The 13,902-nt window shown below is 41.9% G+C and overlaps 2 protein-coding genes across 3 annotated transcripts in view; both read right to left on the bottom strand.

The window, feature by feature from the left end:
• Positions 1-13,902, bottom strand: part of LOC310811357 (sialic acid-binding Ig-like lectin 15) — a gene marked incomplete at both ends in the record, with an annotated part of 29,074 nt that overhangs the window by 4,368 nt on the left and 10,804 nt on the right. The gene's annotated exons all lie outside the window — the stretch shown is intronic.
• On the bottom strand, positions 9,202-13,683 carry LOC310810536 (H-2 class II histocompatibility antigen, E-S beta chain-like). 2 transcript variants are annotated; one of them, XM_083678331.1, is made up of 6 exons: positions 13,570-13,683; positions 12,921-13,193; positions 9,900-10,181; positions 9,716-9,829; positions 9,469-9,495; positions 9,202-9,341 (listed from the first exon to the last, which is right to left on the bottom strand). In XM_083678331.1, the coding sequence occupies exons 1-5, from the start codon at positions 13,631-13,633 to the stop codon at positions 9,470-9,472; spliced, it is 759 nt and encodes a 252-aa protein (XP_083534457.1). In that variant the 5' UTR covers positions 13,634-13,683; the 3' UTR covers positions 9,202-9,341; position 9,469. The 2 variants fall into 2 exon arrangements, with proteins under 2 accessions (XP_083534457.1, XP_083534456.1); XM_083678330.1 differs by lacking the exons at positions 9,202-9,341; positions 9,469-9,495 and having other exon boundaries at positions 9,538-9,829.

The following is a 13,902-nucleotide window of genomic DNA, read 5'->3' as shown; positions in this document are numbered from 1 at the left end:
GTTGCTATGGCAGTATGTGTCGGGTCATTGTCTTACTGTACAGTATGACGAAGCGCCATCCAATGAATTTGGAGGCATTTTCTTGTACTTGAGCAGACAAGATGTGTCTGTACACTTCAGAATATACATTCTGCTGCTGCTGTCAGCAGTTACATCAATGAGAAAGTTAGCCAGTTCGAGTGGCAGCTATACATGCCATAACATTAACACTCCATCCACCATGTTTCACAGATAAGGTGGTATGCTGTAAATCTTGTGAAGATCCTTTTTTCTCCAAACTTTCCACTTGCAATGACTCTTTTTCCAAACCATCACAGGCTTTTTAGGTACTTTTTAGCAAACTCTAAGTGACCATCCTTTTGAGGATAACTAGTGGTTTGCACCTTGCAGTGACGCCTCTGTAGTTCGGCTGGTGACGTATTCTGCGGATGGACTGATAGTTTGAGTTTTTTTGCCTTATAAACGCTTGACTTTCATTGACACTGCTTTGGTCCTCATGTTGACAGATACCAATAGCAAACGCAAAGCCTAGAATCAATACTAGACATTGACAGCTCTCGTATGCCTGCACAAATGATGTGACGGAACATACCTGACTTACCAAAACACCTCTCAAGCCAGTTGTCCCATTACTTTTGGAACCGTGGGAGACTATACATCAAAATGTTGTAATTGCTGAATGTTTTATTTGTTTGGAGTGTAGAGCCAAAAGAAGAAAAAATGCTTCACTGTCCCATTATTTACACAGGGCACTAGAGATGCAAAGGCCTTACATGACTTAACCATTGAAGACAAAGTGAAGGAAATAGACAAAATGTAATCTATAGGACATACAGTACATCTTCTGTTTGAATAATTACCACATGACAACTTTTACTTAACAACATCAATATTTAATATAGCTGCGAGTAGCCATACTAAGCTATGCTAAGCTATGGTACAGTTTCACAATGCATATTTCACAGGGCACCAACAGAACAATTGAAAAAATTACCATGCTGTGTTTCAAGTGACAGAGTCTGGAGTTTCCATTTGTTAGTCTTATTACATAACTAACTTATCTAACTAACTAATACTACCAATCAGTAATTTAAAACTAACTTACTAACTAGGTACATTTTGATACAAATGACATAAAAAGGTGAATGAAAACAAAGACACAGTATATTAGTTTGAACTAAAAATAAAGTTTATTATAGTTGTAGTTTGTTATATTATAGTTTATTTCATTTCATAAAGGCTTGGAGAGGGGAGAGGGGATCCAAATTGGGGCTATGAAGAGCATGCCCAATTAAGAGATACTGGCTACTGTATGTGGATCACCTGTGAGAGAGGTACAGAGAGAGAGAGGCAGAGAGACAAAGTTAGTGCAAATGACTAAATTAACAAAATTAACGAGGTGTTATTCTGGAACAGAACCCTTCTGCACTTTTCTTCATAATTTCTTTAAATGTCTGTACTGCAGCAAGTCCATTTGAAGAAGGATGGTATGGAGCATACGTCACATGCACAATGCCATTGTTTCTCATGAACTCTTTTGTTTCTGTACTCACCAAACACGTTGCATTGTCGCTCACAATGATCTCAGGTAACCCTTGAATGCTGCAGCTCCGTCGTAGGCAATATATCGTAGTAGTGGATGAAGCAGAGTTGACAGGATACACATTGATACCCATCCATTTTGAATGAGCATCTATGATTACCAGGAACATTTTTCCCATGAACGGACCTGCGTAATCCATGTGCAATCTTTTCCATGATTTCTCTGGCCATTCCCAGGGCTGGAGAGGTGCGGCTGCTGGTGTCTTTAAATGTTCTTTTTGACAACATTTTCTATCTCATCATCTAGCTTGGTTTAGGATCTGTGCATATAGTAAACTTCCTGCCATATATGTACTTGTGGAACCTCTGAACACCAAACATTACTGCTAACCCCTTTGTCTAACTGGGAATAGTTATTTTCTGCTGGTGTTAGAGTTCTTGACATAAACGCTATTGGTCTCTCAGTTACGTCCTGCATACGATGTGACAGAACTGCCCCTACCTCATAGGGTGACGCATCACACAAGAAAATTAGGTCTTTCTCGCCATTGTAGTGCACCAGCACATCTGACGACTGCATCAGTTTTTTTGACTCAGCAAACGCAGCCTTATGCTCTTTCCCCCACTGCCACCGTGTCTCTTTGCATGGTAGTGTGTGAAGAGGCTCTAACACTGTAGACAAGTTTGGCAAGAACCTGTTATAATAGTTTAGCAACCCTACTGTAGGTAAGCTTTCAACTCAGTCACATTAGTAGGAGCAGGCGGATTCTGTCTTTGATTGGGTGGACTCCTGTAGCGTCCACTCTGTGTCCCTAGAATACTGCCTCGTGCCTGAGGACAGTACACTTACTCCTGTTGAGCTGTAGCCCGGCATCCTCTAACCTCTGCAGTACCTCTGCCAGAGTGCGCAGGTGCTCCTGGTCCGTCCTCCCAGTCACCAAAATGTCATCCAGGTAGATGGCAACATGGGGAATCCCTTGCAGTACACCTTCAATGGTCCTTTGGAAGATAGCTGGACTGGAAGACACATCAAAAGCTAAAGGGTTATAAGTAAACAAACCCGTGTGTGTATTTACTGTTACATACCTCTTTGATTCCTCGTCCAGTGTGATCTGCTGGTACACATGACTCATATCCAGTTTTGAGTATTTCTCTCCTCCTGCCAGGTTTGCAAAAAGATTGTCTCTCTTGGTATGGGATACTGCTCTAACTTGGAAGCATGGTTAACAGTCAGTTTGTAACCCCCACAGATTCTTATTGTATTGTCTGGTTTCAAAACAGGCACTATGGGAGCTGCCCATTCAGAAAACTTCACTGGCTTGATGATGATCTCTTTCAAGAGATGGTCATGTTCTGCCTCAGCCTTGGGTTTCATTGCATAGGGTACAGGTCTTGGTTTGAAAAACCTTGCCGATGTCTCTTTGTCCACGAACAGTATATCTTAGCTGGGGGGCCTTTCACTGTTCCAAGTTCATCCTTGAATACATTTTCATGTTTACTCAACTCAACTGTTTTCCCTCATCTATCTGATTTACTGCTCCCCAGTCTAATTTTAGCTATTTTATCCAGCCTCAACCTAGAAGGTTTGGTCCGGTGCCGGATACAAATACACTTTCTCACTGTGTCCTTAAGCTGCACAGTTACATTAGCTGCACCTAATGTGTCTACTTTTTCACCTGTGTACATTTTGGGACTCACTTGCCATGTGGTCGCCTTTGATCTGTAACATGCTTTCATGTGCTCACTTTGTGGTTTCCTACTTTGATATATGCCTAGATTGTGCACATTAGCCTGTCCTTGCTTCCAAACAACATTTGCACTGTCTGAACAATGACCATGGATTTCTTGTACATCCTTGTTCTCAGTCTCAATGGCTTGAGCAAGTTTCAATGCTCCATCAAAGTAAGGTCAGTCTCAGATAATAATCTACGTTGAATGTGATCATCATTTATGCCACAGACTAACCTATCTCTCAGCATTTCCTTCAGATTGTCTCCATAATTGCAATCTTGTGCTAGTTTACCACATAGTCCAGAACACTCTCATCCTTATTTCTGTTCCTTGAATTTAATTGCACAATTTCACTGGGGTAGGGAGGCGCCACATCATCCACCCTGACTCTCAACACCGGCGCACCCCAGGGCTGCGTGCTCAGCCCTCTCCTCTACTCCCTGTTCACACATGACTGCGTGGCCACACACAGCTCCAACACCATCATCAAGTTTGCTGACGACACGACCGTCATCGGCCTGATCACCGACGGCGACGAGACGGCGTACAGAGAGGAGGTGAGAGCCCTGACATCTTGGTGCCAGGACAACAACCTCCAGCTCAACCTCAGCAAAACTAAGGAGCTGATTGTGGACTACAGGAAGCGGCAGGGAGCCGGGCACGCCCCTATCACCATCAACGGGACGGCAGTAGAGAGAGTCAGCAGCTTCAAGTTCCTCGGGGTCCACATCTGCGAGGACCTGACCTGGACTCACCACACCGACGCCATCACAAAGACGGCAAGACAGCGGCTCTTCTTCCTCCGCAGGCTGCGGAGGTTCAACATGGACTCCAGGATACTCTGCAACTTCTACAGGTGCACCATAGAGAGTATCCTGACTGGCTGCATCACCGCCTGGTACGGCAGTTGCTCCGCCCTCAACCGTAAGACATTACAGAGGGTGGTGAAAGCTGCCCAGCACATTACCAGGACGGAGCTGCCATCCATGGAGGACCTCTACACTCAGCGCTGCAGGAAGAAGACTAACCGGATTATTAAAGACCCTCATCACCCCAGCAACAAACTGTTTCAGCTGCTCCCGTCTGGCAGACGCTACCGCAGCATCCGGTCTCACACCACCAGACTCAGGGACAGTTTCATCCCACAGGCAATAAGACTGTTGAACTCCTGAGCTACTTAGCTCACCACAATGACACTTTAACTATGCCACTTTATAACATGCCACTTTATAAAATGCCACTTTATACCAGTCGACATCTGGATAAAAACGTCTGTTTACATTTCACTTTTTACATTTTACATTTACATTTACATTTATTTAGTTTTGTATTTAGGTAATTATTGTTATTGTTGTTGTTTCTTTTATTTTTTATTATTTACACTTCTTATTGCACTGTTGGAGGAGCCCAAGACTTAAGAATTTCATTGCCAGCGATTGCTCTGTAATTGTTGTGCATATGACAATAAAACCATCTTGAATCTTGAATCTTGAATCTTGAATCTTGAATCTTGAATCTTGAATCTTGTGGGTTGAAATGTTCTTTCAGCAAGTCCACAAGCTCAACAAATGATTTTTGTCCAGGCTTGTCAGGGCTGAGTAGATTTCTCATTAAACTGTAGGTTTGGCTTCCAACTGAACTAAGCCGAATGGCTCTTTGTCTGTCATCATCACTCACAAACTGTAGACTGACCTTAAAGACTGTAGTAAGCTACACAGGTGGTAGATGTATAACTATGCCATCTAGTGGGGACAACTGGTAATTGAATGCTCAATTCTCACATTACCACAGACAGACTAGTCCATTGTTGATAGATATAGATTAGATTAGACAAATGGGTTGAAAAGAATGTGTCTCAGACGTTAAGAGGCAGATAAAGAAGTTTTATTTGACTACTGCTGTGGGCAGAGGATAATAATAATGTGCAGAGACAACTTTCTGATCGGTGCATGCAACAAGCAGAGACACATGATGAAAGGTTTCTCCCTGCGTTGATCCTGCCCAATTTAAGCCCAGTGATGGTATGTCAGGGAAAATGGGGAAATATTTCGATTGATAAACAGTATCTCGTAATTGCAATGTAATACAGTATATTCCTCATTCCTTTTTGGTGCTTATTACATGCATACAAGTCCCCAAATAACATAATTACAAGGCAATCAGGCAATTGACTTGCCAGACCCTTTAAGTTCTATTATATACAAAAGATTATGTGTGTAAACAACCAAACATATACTTGTATCAGTGTTTCCTCAGCCTTTTGTCTTAAGCATGGGTGCCCAAATCCCTTAAATCAGCCTTGAGGATTGACTTTTAGGATTAATAGGTTTTAGGTGGGGCACAACAGACCCATTCAATGACTGACCTGCATATTCTTCTGTATGCAGCCTGACCTCTATGGGTTTGTACTGTCACTCTGAAGAGTATGAATTAGGCTGTTTGAGAGAAGCTTTGAATCCATAGCAACAGCCCAGTGGTACATGTTGTTTTTATACTGATCTGCTGCTAAATTACAAAACTGTGATCCCATCACTATCCTGCGAGACAATTTACAGTCCTATTAGAAAAGCAAAAACATTTAGGAACGAGGCTTATTGACAGTGAATATGACAGTGGCTGACATGTTTGGATATAAAACAAAACTTCAGCCACAATAGGTGAGCAACATGCAAAAAATATGCTGGTAAGATAGTGACATAAAATGATGGATTTGTTTGACCAACACAAATTGCATAAATGTCGCAGAGCATATAGTGACCCTCTGACATGTCATCTGTAAACTGAGGGGTTTTTGTTTTATGTAAAAAAACAGTAAATCTATCATAGGAACAATGCTGATCGCCCAATAAGTGGTGTTGTTCCTTTTGGAGGTTGGACCATTTCTCTAAGTCTGATTCTGGATATTGTCCCTTGTTGCAACATGTTACTACTCAATTGTAATAAACCTATTAATTGATCACAGCTGCTGTTGCTCATATCTGCACCTGTGATTCAACTATAACACATTCGATTCACAAAGTTGTTCAAAATAAAAGCAATACAAAAAACAAAATTCAATAGAACGGACTTGGACACACATCTCCTTCCAAATGGCCCATGTGTTGATGTAGGCTAAAACCTATAAAAAAGGCTAAAAACAGGCTAAAAACAGGCTAAAAACTAAAAAAAGTTAACAAAACACAGATGTACACATGGTGTCTGTGGTGGAAATCAAACCGAGTTTAATAAATTCTTGGAGAGAAACAGACAACTGTCTTTGTGTTATTTATTGTTAGTCAAACAGCGAACACAGATACAGAATAAGTCACATTCGAGTATGGATCAGAGTAGCACTGTAGCTGACTGACTGACTAAGAGCAGCACAAACACAGAGATATGAATACAAAACTAGATAAGGAAAGTGCATACAAAGCATTAATACATTTGGTGCAGAGAAAAGGGAATATGGCCTTGAAAACTAGCCTTGTGGATCTGTGTGTGGCGAGTTCAGATAGGAACTTGCCTGTTTGTCACATTTTCATATTAGGAATTGTTTTTCTTCTTTTCTCACAGATATTAAGGTCATCTAAGGATACATTTGTAAATTTCCTTCACAGGGTCCACTCAGTAAAGGTGAAATCTGTAATGTCTTTGTCCCCTGCAGTCTTTAAACTTTATTCAAATTTGCTCCAAGTACACAAGCTGCCCATATGTCTTTTGCAGTAAAATAATGAATGCTTATCTTTCTAAGGGTGAATAAAGAACAAACAAATATGGATCCTATTCTTTCTGCAATGTTATTCTTCACTCACTGCAAGAATGTACATTTAGATTCATGAAATCCTAAAACAATGGCCATGGCAGGAAAAAGAACTCAGCTGTGAAAACCTAACCCTAAACCTGTATTTTCATTCAAATAGACTTAAAAGACAAAAAGACAAAAAGACAAACACTAAAGCCATCCTATTTGGTCGTCATCTGTCTTTACTTGTTACTTTACTCTGGGCAGCCACTTACTTTCCAAACTGTATAAAAAGAGTGTCTGTAAAAACAGTTGGCCCAGTAAAGATCAGAACTCTTGCCAGTGTATTTGGAACAGTAGACAACTATTAACTAAAACAACAGCATAATGAGATGTCAGTTATCCATCACAAACACATTGCTGAAAAATACTTTTTAATTAACTTAAGCCCGATTACAAAGAAATGAGCGGTCTATAATTTTTATGGTACTTTTAGTTGAACAAATAGAGACAGAATATCAACAAAGAAGTCCAGAAAAAACACATTATATAAAGTTATAAATTAATTTGCATTTGATTGAAGGAAATAAGTATTTGATCCCCTACAAACCAGCAAGAATTCTGGCTCATACAGACCGGTTATATGCCCATGAGGCACACAGATTAGTCCTGTCACTTTAGGAAAAGTACTCCTAATCTCTGCTTGTTATGGGTATAAAAGACACCTGTCAATAGAATCAATCTCTTCCATTCCAACCTCTCCACCACCATGGGCAAGACCAAAGAACATTCAAAGGACATCAGGGTAAGAGTTGTAGACCTGCACAAGGCTGGAATGGGCTACAAGTCCATCAGCAAGAAGCTTGGTGAGAAGGAGACAACTGTTGGTGCAATTATTAGAAAATGGAAGAAATACAAAATAACCATCAATCGCCCTCGGCCTGGAGCTCCATGCAAGATCTTGCCTCGTGGGGTAAGGATGATCATGAGAAGGGTGAGGGATCAGCCCAGAACTACACGGGAGGAGCTTGGTAATGATCTCAAGGCAGCTGGGACCACAGTCACCAAGAAAACCATTGGTAACACACTACACCGTAACGGATTGAAATCCTGCAGTGCCCGCAAGGTCCCCCTGCTCAAGAAGGCACATGTACAGGCCCATCTGAAGTTTGCCAATGAACACCTAAATGATTCAGAGAAGGCTTGGGAGAAGGTGATGTGGTCAGATGAGACCAAAATTGAACTCTTTGGCATAAATTCGACTCTTCGTGTTTGGAGGGAGAGAAATGCTGAATGCTACAATCCCAAGAACACCATCCCCACCGTCAAACACGGAGGTGGAAACATTATGCTTTGGGGTTGTTTCTCTGCTAAGGGTACAGGACGACTTCACTGCATTGAGGGGCCAATGGACGGGGCCATGTACCATAAGATCTTGGACGAGAACCTCCTTCCCTCAGCCAGAGCACTGAGGATGGGTCGTGGATGGGTCTTCCAGCATGACAATGACCCAAAACATACAGCCAAGGCAACAAAGGAGTGGCTCAAGAAGAAGCACACTAAGGTCATGGAGTGGCCTAGCTAGTCTCCAGACCTTAATCCTATTGAAAATCTGTGGAGGGAGCTGAAGCTTCGAGTTGCCAAGCAAAAGCCTTGAAACCTTCAGGATTTGGAGAGGATCTGTAAAGAGGAGTGGACCAAAATCCCTCCTGAGATGTGTGCAAACCTGGTGACCAACTATAAGAAACGTCTGACTTCTGTGCTTGCCAGCAAGGGTTTCCACCAAGTACTAAGTCATGTTTTGCTTGGGGATCAAATATTTATTTCCTTCGATCAAATGCAAATGAATTTATAACTTAATATAATGTGTTTTTTCTGGACTTCTTTGTTGATATTCTGTCTCTATTTGTTAAACTAAAAGTACCATAAAAATTATAGACCGCTCATTTCTTTGTAATCGGGCAAACTAACAAAATCAGCAGGGGATCAAATAATTATTTCCCCCACTGTATCTGATAATCATGCTTAAAGAGCATTTTAAATAACTACTATATCATTGATGTATGACTGGGACAGTATAGGAGGAAACATGTTTCAGAACCCAGCCTCAGAAGTAAGCAGATCATTTCATACAGATGCAGTAAAATCAAACAAGTGGCCAGCCATACACAGTAACTTCCCCTCAGAATGTCATTGACACAAAAGCTGTAGATGTGGATCATGTCGGGTACGCTGTTGTAGAGGCTGTCTTTCTATCAGAATGATAAAATGTAATTGTCTAATTCTGATTCCCATAGAAGGCCCCAGAGGAGCTTTGGTTATAGATCCTCCTCTTCTCTGAAGAGGCCTGTCAGACAGAGAGAAACGTATGATTGGATAGAAATACATTTGGATTTAAAATTAGACCTTATGCATCACATCACAAACTCTAGTTGATTTCTTGTCTCCATCATAAGAACTAGAGGGAGCCATACCTTAACTGTTGGGCACCAACGTGTGTTCTACCAAAAGAGACATAAAAGCACTGGGTTTATAGGATCAAACAACTTAGGAATATCACAAACATCTTGTACTATTTTATCATGGACATTAACTTACTGTACACGATTAGCCTGAATATTTGGACATAGAATAAATGTCTTTGATGTCCAATTCCTACAGTCCTACAGAAGTATAGACTGCATTTACTGACTATATGTGCAGAGGCCGGTAGCTCCTCACCAGTAGATTTCTTCCTGTAGTAGATCAATCCGGCAGCAACAAATACCACCCCCAGCAGCAGCCCAGAAGCTCCGATCGATATCTTATTCCTCTCAGACTCAGGATGGGAGGAGGCTGCAATTACGCATACATTACACATGCAAGACTGACACACAACCTTGTTGCACACATCAACCACTCTTACCCCAGTCATACAGCTTGGGCTCAGTGAAGCTGGCGTGCTCCACCATACAGGTGATTCTCTCCTCAGGTGTGGGTGTGTATTCCAGGTGGGAGTGCATCTGATAATACCAGTCCCCATTGGCCAGCTCCGTAGTGGATGTCACATCTGACATCACTTCCTGTCCATCCCTCAGCCACGTCACCCTGATTGGTTTGGGGTAGAAGTCATAAACGCTGCACACAAGCATGGCAGGGTGTCTGGAACTGTCCGGCTTCACTGACCTCAGCTTGACGTACGGCTCAGCTGGAGATCCATGAACATAGAGAGATGATACCAATAAACTAAGTTATCACAGAAACCAACAACAGGTACTCACCACTGGACAGGTTGCTTAGGGTTCAAAGCTTCTCTCAAACAGCCTAATTTATACTCTTAAGGTCTCCAAATTGCTTCTGCTAACGAGCACTGCAACACTAAGTTTTGATGGGCATGGTCGCTAAATTGGTAATTTCGTTCAGCAAAGTTTCAGTTAGCATAGAGGCGGAGGGCAGGTCTCCGGTAATGAGCAGGTGGAGATATTTTAATATGACATGAAGTTGTTCTTTGTCCCTACCAATCAGGATTTCACTGCAAATGTTTGAATGGATAATATGAATATATATAGAGTATATATATATACAAAAACTGCTAGGCAACGAATGTAACCACGAGCTGAAAGGGGGGGGGGGTTATTCTCCCATCAAAAGTCACCAGTATTGCTTGTTTAACAGGTGATATGCAATATGCTGTGATAGACAGTTGATTTTCACCAATCAATAACTAGCCTACATTTACACATGCATACCCTATTACATATGGGAGCAAAACAATATTTCAAACGATCTAAATGGACACGTTATTTGTCAATACATATCATTTTACAGTTTGAAAAAATATGACCACGTCATTTTAGAATATTGGCCTTTTCGTTCAACTTTTCAACTGATTCATTAGCATTAATTAATTCACAAGTAAAGATGGAGAGAGGAACTTTTTTTGATCTGCTTAAAGCAAAGGACAACACGATTAGTCACCTAAGACAGACCCTCCAAAACAGGTCTATGGGGGACTGCATGGGTAACAATGTGCAGCTATGTAGGGGTCAGAGATTCCAGATGGAGAGAAAGAGTAGAGAGGTAGCTGCATGGTACCAGAACGCTCTGAGTGAAAAGGATAAAAAAAATCTACTCTCTACCTAGACAACCACCAGCCAAACCAGCAGAGAACTATCAGGGCCCCTGGCCCCTGGTGTGAGCATTGATTACTTTGTCTTATGATGATTGTTGGATAGATGATTCACTTACTTAAACAAATGTATTTGTTGTACGTCGCTTTGGATAAAGGCGTCTACTAAATGGCGTAAATGTAAATGTCAGTACAAGGTCGCAGGCCCCCATCCTTTTTTTTTTTTTTTTTTTTTAGATCTCCATGGCCACGGCCTCCAGTCCTGAGAGAGGTTACAGGTGGCCCCGGGGAGGTGTGGACCCAGACAGGAGGTCTATGGCAGGTAGGGTAACGGCCCGCTTTTTACTGAAGACTTCATGGAGGTCGTGGTATTCGGGAGGGAGTGTGGAGAGGTCTTGAGTCTCCCTGGAGACAGGAGGATCTTGGCCGGGGTCGGAGACAGTCATTCCAGCAGGTCTCTACCCAGTCCAATAAGGCCCTGGGGAAATGTGGGTTGTGTTGCGCTAGCCAAGGATACCCTAGGATGAGGGGGAAGTGATCAAAAGAAAGTGAATTGTCTCCACGTGGTTCTCCCCAACCTGTAAGTGGATGGGTCTTGTCTGGGCCTCCACCTGACCAGAACCGATGGGACGTTGTAGTATTTGCAGAGGGATGGGGCAGTTCATGCAGGGGATCTATAGCTCCTTGACAAAGTCCTTGTCGATCTGTTGTCAACAGCTCTGGAGTCCACAAAAGCTTGGAGTTAGTGCTGGCGGTTATTCCAATGCAAGGTCACGGGTAGCAGTAGACGGTGACCAGAAGGTCGGGGAGTCAGTGCACAGCTCGTCATGGCCTCCTATTGGCGAGCTTTGGCTTTTCCTGCCACCTCCAGGCAGGAAGAACGAAAATGGCTAAGGTCTCCGCAGTAGTGGCAGCAACCTTCGCGGCTGCAATGGTTCCTCAGGACTGGGCTCGGGACGCTTGGGATGATTGGAAAGTTGAAAAACTGGGCGGCATCGATGTAGCATTGTCGCACCCGCTCATGGATGCGGTTGTCAATCCTGATAGCCATTGTGATTAGCGACTCAAGGTTCCCTCCTAGATCCCGAATGGCTAGTTCAACACACTGTAGAAAGCTACACAGGTGGTAGGTGTATAACTTTGCTATCTAGTGCGACAACAGGTAATTGAATACTAAATTCTCACATTACCACAAAGATATTCTCCTATTTGATTTTATACCCTATCAAAGACATGCACGGGTCCATGATTTAATTAGTAATTGGCACAGAGGCAATTGGCAACATTGGTCATTTTATGTTTTTGGGAATATAGCTTACAGAATTTAGTAATGAAAGAATATACACTAGTAGTGTTTATACAATATGTGTGTCTGTTTAATATATGTCATTTTAGCTGACGCTTTTATCCAAAGCAACTTACATTGCAGTGAGTGCATACATTTTTCAGTATATATGGTCCCAATGGGAATCAAACCCCCAACCTAAGCATTGTTAGCATCATACTCTACCAAGTGAGCCACAGATGACCACAACAAGGTTTCACAATAAGTCTAATTGTGTTACAATTAGAATATGGATAGGCTTAAGTTCTATTATAAACAAATCAATGATGTGTGTAAACCACCAAACATATACCTGCTCAGTATTTCCCTCAGTTTCTTTCTGAAGCAGGGCCGCAAAAGACCCTAAATGCAGCATTGAGGATTGACTGATTGACTGAGGTTTTAGGTGGGCACAACAGACCTATTCAATGGTTAAATATATACATATATTTCTTTATATATCGGTTAATTTTTCCTCAGTGACCTCAACTTACCTACTGCATCCACGTATTCATAGACTGCAGGGATTTTGCTCCTGCAATTCTTCTCCATGTCTTTTCGTTTCTGCCTCAGAAAACCAGGGTCTTTATTGAACGCTTCTGCGATGTGCTGTGAGCTCTTTGTGGTGCCGGTCCATTTCTCTGAAGTGCCGTTGTATTGTCCCAGAAACATCTTGTTGAAGTAAAACTGTTCCAGGTACTCAATATCATAGGGGTACCCGAATGAACTGAACCGACACTTCACCTCAGCGTGAGAAAAGAAACCATCTGTGAAGTGAAGAAGTCAGTGGAATATTTTTTTAATTGTGTTCTCCTTTCATAAGAGGCCACTTCCTCTTCCACTATATCATCTAACTGGTAAGCACAAAAGAATACTGCAGGAATGCCACCCTTAAAAGTAACCAAACAGACCTTGTTGTAGCCTATGTGCACAAAACAGAAAAATCCCCATTTACAACTTGGTGGAAAATCTGCCATTCCAAGTGCCTTTAATCTACTGTATTCAGCAGTGTTGTGATGTGTCGATAACTGTAAACACTTTGCAAAGCTATATACCTACTGAATGTGTTTGTTTGGGAATAAAACGATGGAAGGTTGTTTCTCAAATCAATTCCTCATATGATCTAGCAGGATTGTTACTCACCCACTCCAGACAGAGAGAAGAAAAGAAGCAGCAGGTGGATTGAGGAGAGATTCAGTACAGCCATGTTTATGTGTCAGGGTTTGAAACGATCTATTGTGTTACATTAAAACTTTGAGGAAGCTGAATGAGGACATTCACCTTTGACTGGCAGCACAATGATCAACCCTATTCACGTGTGCAGGTGTGGTTTCCAGGCTGATGTTTGTTTTAATTTTGCCATTCTAAAAACTTCAACAACACTAATGTCTTGTGTTTTGGTTTTCCCTGTGGAGTGAAACACTGAAACACAAACTTAATGGTAGATATTTTTGTTTTATTTGTTTTGTTTTGTTT

Source organism: Argentina silus (genome assembly GCF_951799395.1).
Source record: "Argentina silus genome assembly, chromosome: 10".
Taxonomy (NCBI): Eukaryota; Metazoa; Chordata; class Actinopteri; order Argentiniformes; family Argentinidae; genus Argentina; species Argentina silus.
The sequence above is the reverse complement of the archived record's forward strand: the minus strand, read 5'-3'. Positions and strand labels throughout refer to the sequence as shown.

Bases quoted from the DNA above. Each gene is read 5' to 3' on its own strand.
- LOC310810536 (XM_083678330.1), bottom strand. From the start codon at position 13,633: ATGGCTGTACTGAATCTCTCCTCAATCCACCTGCTGCTTCTTTTCTTC. The intron at 10,182-12,920 runs GTAAGTTGAGGT...ATGGATCTCCAG, and splicing joins TGAATACGTGGATGCAGTAG to CTGAGCCGTACGTCAAGCTG. The intron at 9,830-9,899 runs GTAAGAGTGGTT...GCGTAATTGCAG, and splicing joins GCCCAAGCTGTATGACTGGG to CCTCCTCCCATCCTGAGTCT.